Raw genomic sequence first — 14184 nt, 5'->3', positions numbered from 1 at the left:
AACAAGAATATATAAGAAGTACAGAAGTACCTCACCCTGACTCCCGCAAACCTACCCTCTTCTGAATTTTCCTACTTAACTTCGTCTTACTCTGGAAGACACCGCTATTACCACCATTCCTGACCCCCACGTCCGCAGTGACAGTATCATTTTCATTTTTGGCCTACACATATAATCAGTTGCCAAATTTTGTCATTTTTTTTCCCCACAGTTTAGATATATGTCCTTCTCCCTACTAATGAAAGCTCTACTCTAGTTGAGGCCCATATTAACCTTTCTTGGACTACCACCATAACCTCCTAATTAGTCACTTTACCTTATTCCTCCCCATTCCAATCCATCCTTCACATCTACCAAAGGAATCTTCCTAAAGTACAAGTCTAATTATGTCATTCCCATTTTCACCAAACTCCAAGAACCTTCCATATTAAATATAAATCCTTTTGTTTGTCATTTAAAACTTCACAACCAGGATCCTTCCTTTTTCCAGTTTTATTATTATGTCACTTCCTTCTATGAACTCTCCTCCTTAGTCTGGCCGTCTTGCTGTTTCTCACACATGATGCTCTAAGACTTGTCCTTATGACTCCAATGATCTTTCACTGCACCTCTACCTCTTAAAATCCCTACCTTCTTTTAGCTTCTTTCATGATTCAATTTCAAAGATACCTTCTTTCTGTAGGATGCCTGTTGCTGTGGAGTGCCTTTCTTCATCTTCTTGCTATGGAATGCCTTCCCCTAAAAGGTTACTTAACATTTCTTTTGTATGTATCTTGTGTAGCCTATTTATGTACTTGTCAGTTCTTTCATTAGAATGTAATTAGTAAGTTGTTTGAGGGACAAGGACTGTTTTTGCTTTTTCTTTATGTCCCCAAAACTTAGCACCAGCATATAATAAATATCTGAATGAAATCAATGTAGTAGTTAGTTTTCTTGGTCTTTCCGTAATTGCTTGTAATCTTATGAGGAGGTAAGATTTAAAGAAAAAAATACAATGCAAATCCTAATGAGATAGATAATTTCATAGGAAAGGTCTAACCAATTCATTATTAAAAGTACAAGGAAGATGAGATCATTTCTAACCAGTGTGGTAAAGGGAGATTTCTTTTCAGAGATGACATTTGGCAGAAAGAAAATTTTTTTTTTTCAGATTTCAACAGGTAAAGATGCAACCCTTTCCATGCTTGGGAGCTTGACTTGAGCCAGCTAGTCACATAACTGAGGGTGCTATACGGAAAAATGACATTTTGTAATGGGCAAGTTTGTCTTTTTTAAATAATTTTTTTCCCTCCTTAGAGAACTGTTTTTGAAGACTAATGCACAGTTGACAATTCGATGCAGGCAATTGTTGTCTGAACTTTCCTACATTTACCCCATTGATTTGGTAAGTTATACCATCTAAAGAAGATTTTCCCTATGCACTAATTGTATTCCATTTTGGAACTGCCTCTCTCTAAACCAGATTATGTTCTTATTTTAAGTTGTTAACTAGCATAGAATCTTAGGGTTTAGAACTAGGAGGGATCTTAGAGATCTAATCCAGCCCCCTAATTTTTAAAGACATAGGAACTGAGGCTTAACTCAAAAAGCCTAAATTCAGAAATGTATTGGATTGAGTTTTAGCTCAACTGTTTAAACTGTTTTACAGTTTAATTCTTGGCATAAGCCAAATTATTTGTGATAAGCAGTTAAATGAATTATTAACAACAAATTCCTTGTATATATCCCTGTCCAACTTTAAGATCCATCTGATTAAATGATTTATTTTCATTTGTCCTTGGGAATTATTTTAAAAAATATAACTTCAGTATATTCCCCAGTCTTTTGGATTATGAATCTCCATTCTCTGAGTTAATATAGAAAAACATAATTGAAGTGACTATCAGGAATTTTTACTTGAATAACAGAATTGCCAGACCTGGTAAGTTCCTTTGCTTATTTTTAAATTAACAAATGATTTGAAGAATAGAAAAAAATGAATTTGCTGTTAGTGGTAATTGAGGTAGTTCATAATAATTTATTGAACTAATTTTGAATTTCTCATCCTATATATTGGAACTTTTCAAAATATAATCTTAGGATGAAAATTTTGTATGGCTTTTAACTTGATAACATTTTGAAATCATGAAAAGAATGCTTCAAACAATGCTGACTGCTGAAACCTCTAAGATTTAGAATTTTCATAACTTTTTAAGGAACTGATTTTGTGTCTTTGGTTAAATTCACAGAATGAGCAAAAGGATTATTTTGTTTGCGGTGTAAAGCTGCCTAATTCTGAGGATTTTCAAGGTATTCTTTTTTCTTTAATTTATTGGGAAGGCAATGGATGTTTATGTATATTGACATATGAGTGGGTTTTATGAAGTCATTAATGGGAGTTAAAACACATTTTATATTACCTTCACCTCAATAGGATATTTCTTGAGAACTTTCATCTATTTTATATAAAATATTGTTGACTAAAGATTCATGATTCTATAGATTCAGAGACTTAGAAGACTTAGAGCTAGAAAATAACCTTAGTGATCAGCTAGTTTTCCTCATTTTGCAAATGAGGAAGCTAAGGCTCAAAGAGTTTTTTGGTACTTGCCCAAGGTCATACCTTTAGTAAGGAACAGAGATTTTAAGCTACATCCTGTGGCACCAAATCCAGTGTTTTCCCCATATACCACTTTCAGACCATGTGAAGCAATCCCCAAAGGGCTCACTTGACCTCAAGGTAGGGAAAGGGAATAAGTGACCTAGATAACAGTTTATTCAGTATCCATTTAATGAGTATTTATTAACTAGATTTTGTATGCACAGTATTGTCTATGGAGACTGGGGAGGAGGAAAAGTTCGAAGAAAAGACATGTTCCGGCCATTAGGGGTTCTTTGTCTGTGTTTGAAGGAAGCGCAGATACCCGGTGCTCCAAAGAATTGCTCTGATTTATGTAATAATTTAAAGTTTACCAACCACTTCCCTCATAGTAACCCTCATAATAAGCCAAATAATGGTTTTAGAAGCATAAGCAAGATCACCCCCATCTTACAGGTCAGGAAAGTCAGGCTCCTTGAGAGAACTGTCACACTTTTATCCTGCTGTTAGCAGCATCTGGTGCCCACAGAGCCTGGGACACAATAGGTGCTTAATCTATTTTGGTGCTTAATTTAGTAAATTAATTGCTCAGTTCCACATAGCTAGTAAATGCCAGATGCAGAATTAAGTACAGGTTTTCTGATTCCAGATAACTAAACTTTCCACTTGGCTACGTTGGCAGTTGAAAAAGTAGTTTCCTGATTGAGGCTTGGAAGGCTTTCTTTTCTATGAAGGAATCTATCTTATACAATCTCCCTAAATTTCTGTTTTTCTAAGACTTGTTGGATCCTATATGGGGTAGCAAGTATATGTAGAACCATAAGAGATTATTGTCTAGTCATTAAAAAAAAAAATTAACCCGTAGGTCTAGGCTCAATAAAATAAAAATTAGAAGGTTATAGACTCCATTTTACTGGTGAATTTACCCTTTCAAATTGCAGGAATGGTTCATTTCTTTTACTTCTTGCTAGATTTTGATGACTTGGACCCTTAAGGTTTTTGGGTTGTAATGCAGTTCTGTGTTTGTGGATAATCGAAGTTTGGATGATTAAATTGATCAAATAAATGGTATTAGTTAGTCAATAATATTCTTGTTTTCAAAGTGATAGAAAAATTTTTTTTTATTATCTTTGTGTTTTCCCTGTTAGAAAAATTTAATTTTTTTATCCCTATATGTCCATAGTTGACCCCCCATCTGTTTTAATTTTTTTTTAAATATGAACACTATATTGTACTTGAGAATAGATGTATATTTTAAGGATTAAAAAAAAATAGTTTGCCAGGCTTTAGACATTAGTTTATAAAGCCATTTTTCCATTAGACCTAAGTAACAGTTAGGTATTTGGACTTAGAAGAGTCACTTCAGCAGCTGTTTATGAAACACTTCCTATGTGCAGAGCATGTACTTAGTTTTAGGGAAGATGTAAGGCATAAATAAGACAGAATTCCTGCCAAAGCTGGAAATTGTGATCTTCATTTTTTGACTCTAAATGGAGTCACTATCTGGCAGCATCTTTTCCTTCCTTGAAATTACTAAAGTGTTGTTCCAGTCACTTTCTCTCCTATTGTGAGAGTATTTGAATAGACATAGACGTTTTCTTAACATTTTGATGCAGAATAAGTAATGAAAATAATGTGATACCAGTTTCATTCATGGTTTTTATCTCCTCACCTTTCTGGGATAGAAATAACTCAGCATGACTTTCTGTCTGAAATCAATTCAGTCTCTTTTTATCATGGTATTTCATCAGCCCAAGTTCCAAAATTAGTTGTTTGACACATAGTAAGTAAGCATTTAATAAGGGCAGCTATAGGTGAAGCTGTCCATAGAGTGCTGACCAGGAGTCAGAAAAACCTGAGTTCAAATGTGGCCTCAGACACTTACTAGCTGAATGACCATGGGCAAGTCATTCTTTGCCCCAGTTTCTTCATCTTCAAAAGAGGTGGAGAAGGAAAAGACCAACCCCTAAAGTATCTTTGTCAAGAAAACCCCAAAAGGGATCACAAAGAGTCAGCTATGACTGATAATTACTAAGCAACAAGTGTTTAATAAATGCTTTTTCATTTACTCATTGTTTTACTTTTTAGTTTCTAAACGTTCCAACCCCTATCCCACCTCCACACAGTGCCCCCATCACTTGTTCATATACATGCAAGAGAGCATATTTTGCTAGTTGTAAAGGAAATACCCAGAATACCAAGAGTTCACTTTTTGTAGTGATGGTAGTGTGATTATAGCTGCAGCATTGTCATTTTTTTGCTGAGAAGCTTCCATTTTACTATTTTAGTAACAACACTTGCACGTTACATTTGTACTTTATATTTTCAAAAGCAAATATTTTATTAACGTTATTTTATTGGATCTTTCCAGAAACCCTTGCAAGATAGATAGGATAACTGTAGGAGCCCCATTTTATAGTTTGGGTTACATGATTTGCCCATAGAAATTTAGCTAGTTAGTAATGGAATACTGGAACTGGAGCTTCTTAGTTGTTTCTTCCAGTTATTCCTGCTTCTCTTTTGTTTCAGAGCTACCACCTTATGTGCTGATTATGTTATTGCCTTCTAATGCAGTTCTTACCTTTGATTCTACCTTTTCCCTTACCTCTCTCATACTGTCAGTTGCCAAGTTCTGTTAATTCTGTCTCCACAGCATCTCTCTCATCAATGCTTTTCTGTTTTCAGAGCCACTATATAAATAGAAGTACTCATTTACCCCATCCCCCAGCCCTAAATATTATAGTAGCTTCCATATTTCTCTGTTGTTTCTTTGCCCAAACTGTTTTTCATACCTAAGAAAAGGTTTTCTTGTATGGCAAAGTTATTGTGTTACTTCTTTACTCAGAATCTTTAATGTGACTTTATTACCTGCTAAGTAATCTTCACATTCCTTTCCTTGGAATTCAGGAGTCTCCACAATCTGGTACCACCCTGCTTTTCCAGCCACATGTCACATTATTCCTTTTCTTTGTAGCCAAATGGCCACTCATTGCTCCTTCCCTTCTCCAAAACCAACTTTCCAAACCCCACCAAACAAACAAGCAAATAAAACCAGTACTGTGCCATGCATTCCTACCTCCATGCCTGTACTAAGATAATTTCAGTCTTGGAATGTGTTCCCTTCTCCCCTTCTTTTTTCTTCCAGTTTCTGTCCATTTTTTTTAAGACTTATGCTACCTTCCTGAAGTGTTTTTAGTGATGTAGCCATTAGGCTTGTTTTTTGGACTTCACAAAGAATTTTTAAAAAATTCTCTCCAGGCTTCAGTATTCCTCTAAAATTGATTCCTTCCCAGTTTCCTACCAATGTGTCTGATCCTTAAAAGCTTACTTGACTCTACCATCCCCTCAAACTGTGGTCCTATACCACTCCTACTTTTTATAACCAAACTCCCAGAAAAAACTGTCAGTACTCCTTGCCTCTGCTTTTTTTTCTCACTTACTTTTCAGTCCTTCTTTTTTCTCATTCATTCTTTAACCCTTTGCAGTCTGTCTTACAGCTTTATCACTCAACTGAAAACTACTCCCTCCAAGTTACCAATATCTTTTAAAAAATAAAAAAGTGATATTTTTTGGTTCTAAATAACTTAGAATTCTTACTACGTCTTCCCCCTCTAACCCCACTACCTCTCTATTTCTCCCAGAGCTATCCTTTCTGACAAAAAATAAGAAGGAAATTAGTTCAGCAAAATTAAACAACATATCCAAAAGCCTGATGTGATATACTTTACCACACAGATAGTTATTCTTTGCTCCTGCTCTCTCTCAGTTCTGTAAAGAAAAAGGGGGAAGGTAGAAAAATCCCATTTTCTTATCTTTTCTTTGGGGCCAAACTTAATCATTATAACTTCACATGATTTAGTTTTGATTATTTTGTTGTTCTGTTTTGTATTATTGTACACATTGTTCTCTGCATTCTGCTTACTTTATTTTGAATGAATTCATGTTAAGTCTTCCCAAGTTTCTCTGCATTCATCATATTAATTGTTTTTAAACAGTACAGTAATATTCCATTAAGTTCTTTTCTACTACAGAAAATGCTTCTATAAATATTTCATTGTAATGGGGTCTTTGCTTTTGTTGTTGATCTCCTTGGTGTATGTGCCTAGCAGTTGAGTCTCTGGGTCAAAGGTTATGGTCATTTTAATCAAGTTCCTGATAGAATTCCAAGTTTTTCCATAATAGTTAAGCAAATTCACAGCTTAACCAGCAATGCACCACTGTGCCCATCTTTCCACAACCACTCCAACATTGACTATTCTCATCGTTTTACATCCTTGCCAATTTGCTCAGTATTTGGTGAAATCTCGGAGTTGTTTGTATTTCTTTTTTTAGTATTGATTTGGGACATTATTTCATGCACTTGTAATTCTTTTAAAACTTCATTTTCTTTATATTGAGAAAAACAGTGATGTCTTAATTGCTAATTCTGATGGTTTTTTTTCCTAGTCCTAACTTGACTTCTTTGTAGCATCTGACATCTATTTCCCACCCTCCTCTCCTGAATATTCTTTCCTCTGTGGGTTTTCATGACACTCTTGTCTTTTGGCTTGTACAACCTGGCTGACTACTTCTCATCCTCCTCATTATCTAGCATGCCCTTAACTTTAGGTACATCTCCAGGTTATTTCCTAGGCTCTTTCTTTCTACATTCTCTCTTAGTGGCCTTATCAGCTCTGATGGGTGTAATTATAACTTCAGTGCACTTGATTCCTAGATGTGTATATATAGCCTTAGTCTCTCCTCACCTCTATTCTCATGTCATCAACTGGCCTTTGGACTTTTTTGAACAGGATATCCCAAAGGCATCTCAAACTAAACAGTTCTGAAACCAAAGTCTTCACCCTTTGCCCCAGACCAGCACATCTTCTGAACTTTCCTGTTTCTGTAAAGGGCACCACTTGGTAGCTATCTAGGTTCACAATTTTGGAGTTATTCATAATTTTTCATATCTAATCATTTCTCTACAAAGCTAATCATTTGCCAAATGTTTCTACTTTTCAGATCTTTCATATCGATTCCTTTGGTTCTACCCATGTAATGATCACCTTAGTTAAGGCCTTTATCACCTATTGTCTAGGCTATTATAGTATTCTTTTAATTGGTCTCCCTTTCTAAAGGCTGTCTGCTTTCTAGTCCATCTTTCATCAGCTGTCAGAATGATTTTCCTAATACACAAGTCTGAAACAGTATCAGTCCCTGACTCAGTAGTGAATGCCAGTGGCTCCTTTTTATCTCCAGGGACAAATACAAACTACTCTCTAGCTTCATTCCCACTCCCCATCAGTCAGTCATTTATTAAGTATTTCTGGTGTGTCAGGCACTCTGTTAAGCCTTGGAGAATATAAAGACAAAAATAAAACAGGCCCCCACCCTCAAGGAACTTTCCATCTGTTAAGGAGACAACCATTATATATACACAAGATAAGTCAGAACCCCAAATCCCAGATTAATCTCATTCCAATCCTCTGCTTTTCATTTTTCTGTTAGTTCAGGAAGCTTTTGTAGAGAAGCATTTTGGGGCACACACTGGGATACTATCTGGGATGGGCCAATTCTTCATTTCAACCTAGACTCTAGACCCTAGATGTGATTAAAGTGTTTCATGTTCTGGACTGGGCTTCCCTAGTCATAAACATGAACTGCCCAGTTTTCATAGCCTGCCTCCAGTGAAACATTCTGCATTGATGTCCCTGATGGGTTATGGAAAAGATACATGTCTGTCCAAGCAACTCTTTTTTTTGGTTGTATTTGCATGTGATAATAAGATATTTCCACTAATTTGATCAAAGTTGTTGTGGCCACAGATTTGGGTGGCAGTGAATTTCTCCAAATAAGTATTTGAGTAGAATACTTGGTCCCTAAATAAAATCTTGAACATTTTCTTAGGAAACATCAAGAGTTTATTTAAAGGGCTTTTAGTATCCTTCACTGTGGTGATGTAAGATAAAGCCAAAAGGACTTTGATCTTCTGAGTCAGAGCTTGTTCAGTAGAAAATACTAAGAAAGCTAGAAGTAGAACCCTGAGTATGGCCTACATAGTACACAGTTGCTTCTGGCAGGTCATCTCCAAAATAATGTTGGTTGTGGCAGAAAGTTCATATTTAGCCATTTCATCGATACGGAAAGCCCAAAATTATGATGAATCTGGGAAAAAGTGAACATTTTTCCTTGGACCAGGCATTCCCCCAACTCTTTCTTATCCACACATCATAGCCTGCTTCAGCCAGCATGAAGGCCAGGCTGTTTTTGGACAGGTTTGAAATCCAGTTACTGGTAGAAGTGAGCAGACCATGCTGAAGATACATGACAGATTGTGGACCTTTCCTTGAACTCTTTTTCTCATAAAGAATTCTATTGGACATAAGCATCTTCAGTTACAACTTCATACTCTTCATTTGGGTAGTCCAAGTAAGTGATGATTTGACGAATATTCATGTCAACCTCTGAGTCATCAAGTTTTCCTTTCCCAAAGAAATCATGTGTTGTTCAAGCAAATGGAGCAGACTTAGAGCCCCCACATTTTGAGTCTACCTAGAGTCACACAGATGGTATCTGAGGCAGGATTTGGAACCAAGTCTTCCTGACTCCAAGTCCAGCACCTGACCTTAGACACCCATTGAGGCAGCTCTTTAAATGAACAGAGAACACATTCCTTCCTTAGGGCTCATGGAATCAGGAAGGTTCTGTCAATGATCAGCCATCCACCTTCAATACAGGACCCTTAGAGGGACATTCCTGTACTGGGTGGTGCTGGGTTGAGCAGGTTAGTCTGCTTGCCTTCTGTAGCTTTTTAAACCCTTCCCAAACTGGTTGTAATCTGCCTTTCTAGTCTTATTATTCATTATTCTCCATCCCACATTGTACTTTAACTGAGCTGGCCTTTTGGCTAGTACTTTTACTGAACTCTTCACTTTCATTTACCAAGCCTTTGCACTGGCTGTTCCATGCCTAATAAATACGGTCTCCTCACTCTCCTCCGCTTCTTAGAATGCCTGCTTTTGTTTAAACCTCATATCAAGTTCTGCCTTTACATGAATCTTCTCCTGATCCTCCTAGGTCATAGCTCCTCTCCTTTTCTTGAAATTACCTGCATTTATTTTTACAGGTTTATAGTGTGTATGCATATTTATTTATAGACATGTTACCTTCCCCATTGTAAAGTGTGTTTCTTAAGGGCAAGGTACTGTTTCATTTTTATTTTTGCATCCCCAGTGCCTACCACTGTCTTGTATTTGTTAGATGCTTATTTTTTGATTGATTGGTTCTCTAAGTTAGCCAATTGTCTCATTTTCTCCTACCAGACTTTGAGCTTCCTAAGGACATCCCTCTCTGAGTCCCAAGGGCCCCCTCCCAATCTAAATATTTTTGTCTTCCTCAAAAGCCAACACTGTGTCCTGTGGCACTTAAATGTTGAGTGAATGAATTCTCTTCCTATGTAAAGTGAATGAGTTGGACTATATGATTTCTAAGGTACCTTCTAGCTCTCTATCCCTCTCTAACTTTCCTCTCTCAAGAGCCTAGTTATTTTCCTTACAAGCAGTGTTGATTAAGCAGACTGAGCTTGACTTTGGGTAGTTAAGTTATGTGTTAGCTGTAAGTACCAAATTTCTATTCTGTACCTTGTGGAAAACAAACTCTCTATTAATTTTTTGCCTTAATATTCCTTGGAGGGTATTTCCCATAAATCTGTGCTCAGTGACAAGTGGAAACCCTCAATTTAGCTTCTTGGCTCTGAAAACTCAAAAGCATTCAAGAAGGCCTAAATGGAATGGTACTAAATAAATATCCCAAGTCATATTCTATAACTGTCATTCTCACTCTTGCTGTCAGCCTTCTGCAAGAATTCCACTTTTCTAATCCTGAAGAACTCCTGTACATCTTGTTTGTGTTAAGCTAAAGTGGTGGTCTGTCACTTCAGTCTGCTTTGTGAAATTTTTTTGATTCCTATTTGGTTTTCCTTTGGAGTGTCCATTTACCTAGCTTGGCTCAAACTATTAGAGATGGCAGTGCTAAAGTTTTTAACTAATGAATATATATTTTTATGTATTTCTTTCTAGAGGAATTAGTCTAGCTCTTACAGTATTTGCTAAAAAAATAAAAATCTGCTGAAAAGGTGAAATGTTCCATTATGCTTAAGGAGTTTTATTTTCTCCTATTCAAGTTAACTCCCAGGAAGTATAGACATAGTTTAAAAAAAAAAGGCCCTTTCTGAATTGAATTGAATTGAATTACATTTTTGAAACCAATAATAGCTTGGTTTGTTTGTTGATGGTTGATATCTTGATTACCCTTTCAAGTAGATTTTAAATGCCACCCTTTCCTGGAAGCTTTATAAACTTCCTGATTTTAGGACTAGACACAGTTAGAGAATTTTGATAATAGTCTCCTCATTTTTTAGATGAGGAAACTGAAGCCCACAGAGATATTTATGTTTTGCCCAAAGTCACATAATTGGTCAATAGTTACCGTAATAATAGCCCAGTATGAGAATCTAGGCTAGTACACTTCCAGCCTGCCATGGTTTCTGTTCTTCTATGCTACTTTTCTTGATCCTTTCTGTCAGTGGTGATCCTTCCCTCATCTAATCTCATAACGCTATGTGTTCATCTTATTTATTTTTCATTTTCTAATATATAGTTGAATGGTTTGTATACATGCTGTATTGCCACTACTTGATGATAAATTCCTTGCAAGGCATCTTATCTTTGTATTTTCCTTAATATGTATCAGTGTATATTGCACATGATAGTGAATAAATTACTATAGTAATTTTCTGTATATGCCTCTGGTACATCTTTTTTCCCTAATTATATTCTTTTCAATGTCACACATCTGTTTTTCAATTTTATGGTATTAATTTTGACTTCCCTGGGTACCTCCCAGTGTACCCAGGAAAACCACTTTAGGGACACAAAATATGCTTTCCAGTGTTCTTAGTGGTAGGAAAAATGCTAGACTAGGAAGCCAAGAGGAATTTAATTCATAGTCCTGTGTGATTATGGGTAAGTTGCTAATCTTCCCTGTGCCTCAGTTTCCTCACCTATAAAATGTGAATACTACCCTAACTTATAGAATTGTTCTGGAAGAAATAGTTTATAAACCCTGAGGAGCTTTTGAAATGTGTTAGAGCTTTTAGCATCATTTGCAGAAAAATACAAAAAATCAGTTTTTAATAGATAATAAAACTTTAAACCAAACAGAAGCACAAATATTCTAAATGATAAACAGAGATTTAAAGAATTGATGGAGGGAAAATGATGGTTGAATCAGGTTCTTTTCTTTTTTCCTGTCAGAGTTAAGGTTCATTTTTGTTCACTTTTCCCCTCCCCCAGCAAAACTATCTAGAACTTTACTAGCCCCCTGGAGTAGCATAAGGAAGAAAAATCCTTGCTCTGCTTTAGGTGTTAGGGACGTCATCAGGTCTTACTGGAAAAGCAGACCTCTGAGAACCTGAACTCAGACTTTGGCAGGTAAGAAGGCCTGTCAGACCTGGAAACTTGGAAGCCAGTCCCTTTTTGCTGTAAGAGAGGAAAGTAGTTGGCAACACTTTGCCCAAGGTTGCCCAAGACTCCAGGACCAGGAATAGCTCCATACTACCCACTGGAGCTTGAGTTTTCCCATCGGTGACTGTGGCAGTCTTTAGGTTTTAAGCTAATGAGGTAACCCCCTACGGAAGCAGCTTCCCTTCCAGAAGGTGGTTTTCCTTCTGAGGCTGCGGAAACCCCCTGGGCCCTGCAGGGCTTCACCTATGGTCCTTTTAAAATCCTTTTTAATATAAATCCACAGAACGGGAAACCTAACACCATTGTGTTTAATAGCAAGGCTGTGGCTGAAGCCCTGTTACAAACTGTATCTCTTAATAGGAAATGATGCGGTTGGGTTTTTTGTGTTGTTTTGATAGACAGAGGGAGGTGTTCTGTGGTGACACTGGTAAATATATTCATTTTTGAATTTAGGTTTCCACTTTTGGGGACTTCTTTCAAATACATATATATCTGTATCTTTCAGTTTAAACAAAATCATTTTAATCGTTAAAGTATCACATTTATAGTTTAAGATGAATTGAAGCAGTGGCCTGGTCCCATAGCACACAAATGCAAGGTCTTGCTGTTTGGGACCCCTTTGGGAATGAAAATAAATAAATAAAATTAATGAAAAAATAGCAGAGCCTTTGGCATTGCACATTTAACTTGTTTGGAGACTAATTGAGAAGCCACCCACTGCTGCTCATGATTCAGGTCCCCCTCCCCCACCCCAGCCCCCTGAAGGTTTTCAAATTTTATCTCTGTCAGATCATATCAAAAAGAAAATTAGCATCATAGGGTTTAGAGTTAGAAAGTATCTTAGAGGTTATCTAGTCCTAGAGCAGGAAGGACCTGCATTTAAATGTTGCCTCTACTATTTATAGGCCTTGTGACCTTGGACAAAGGACTTAGCCTCTCTGAGCCCCTGTTTCTTCATGTGTAAAAACGAGACGTTTAGACTAGATAATTTATAAGCCCCCTTCCAGCTCTGAAATCTGTCTCATGAATGATACTTTTTTTACAGATAGGAAAATTTATTGGCAGAGCTAAGATTTGAATCTAAGCCTTTTGGCTCTAGATTTAGTATTTCTTACCCTGAATACTTCTAAATAAATTCTCGTGATAGGTCAGTTTCATCACCACTGAACTGTTATGGAACTGTGTAAAGGTCATTTGAGTTCCAAAATAGAAATGAATAAAGATCATAAAAGAGACCATTATGCTTGGTCCTAGGGACAAACAAGAATGTAGGAGGCTCAGTCTCTTGATTCTCAGTGAGTGTAATGATAATAAAAGCTGACTCTTCTATGACAATTAAAAGTGACTTACATACTTTTAAAAACTAATGGGTTCTAGACTTAGCCAGCCAGGCCCAACCCTTCTTGCCAGCTGTGCGATGATAGGCAAGCTGCTCCACCTCTCTCACCCTCCATTTTCTAAATTATAAATATATGGGCACACCACCAAACTCCCAGGTAGTTATAAATTTGAAACTGCTATACAGATGTGGAAAATTGACATTATAAATCAAAATAGTCAATATGGCAACTCTGAAACAAATATGTAAGATGTGTAGCATCTGTAACCTTTTTTTAAAAAAAGTTTATATAGCATTTTAAAGTTTTCAAAGTTCATTGTATCTATTATTTCATTTGACTTTCACAACAATCCTCTAAGTGCCACAGCTGTTATTGTCTCCATTTTACATAGGAGGAATCAGAGGTTTCTAGATGCTAAATCATTTATGCAGGGTTTCACTGCTAATAAACATTAGAGGCAGGATTTGAATCCGGGTTCATCACTCTCTCCACCACCCCACTTAGCAGTTGCCTGTGAATGTTATCCAGATTCCCAAATTGAATATTGCCTGTTCCATGTTCTCTGGGCTAATCAAAGGTATATTCAGAGAGACTGCTTTAACAGCCTGGAAAATTCACTGGGAATAATAAAGCTTACATTTATGTTTATATGTTATTTTCCCTTAAACACCCTTACCCCAGACCCACCTTCTTCCCTTGTCAGATGAATTCATCAGAACTTTGGAAATATGAAGTGATTTGTCTAAGAACACATAGTCAGTGG

The 14184-nt window shown here is 36.6% G+C and overlaps 1 protein-coding gene and 1 pseudogene across 2 annotated transcripts in view; one reads left to right on the top strand and one right to left on the bottom strand.

Annotated features, from left to right (window-relative positions):
* UVRAG (UV radiation resistance associated) overlaps window positions 1-14184 on the top strand; it is a 428278-nt gene that overhangs the window by 222150 nt on the left and 191944 nt on the right. For both annotated transcript variants that reach the window (XM_072610800.1, XM_072610801.1), the window contains exons 10-11: window positions 1297-1384; window positions 2229-2289. In XM_072610800.1, coding sequence (XP_072466901.1) covers window positions 1297-1384; window positions 2229-2289 — 149 coding nt within the window. The remainder of the gene's footprint in view (window positions 1-1296; window positions 1385-2228; window positions 2290-14184) is intronic.
* LOC140503183 (gastric triacylglycerol lipase pseudogene) lies at window positions 8277-9058 on the bottom strand (annotated as a pseudogene).

The sequence above is a fragment of the Notamacropus eugenii genome, chromosome 5, assembly GCF_028372415.1.
Source record: "Notamacropus eugenii isolate mMacEug1 chromosome 5, mMacEug1.pri_v2, whole genome shotgun sequence".
Taxonomy (NCBI): domain Eukaryota; kingdom Metazoa; phylum Chordata; class Mammalia; order Diprotodontia; family Macropodidae; genus Notamacropus; species Notamacropus eugenii.
Note: the sequence above shows the minus strand (reverse complement) of the source record. Positions and strands in the feature narration are given on the sequence as shown.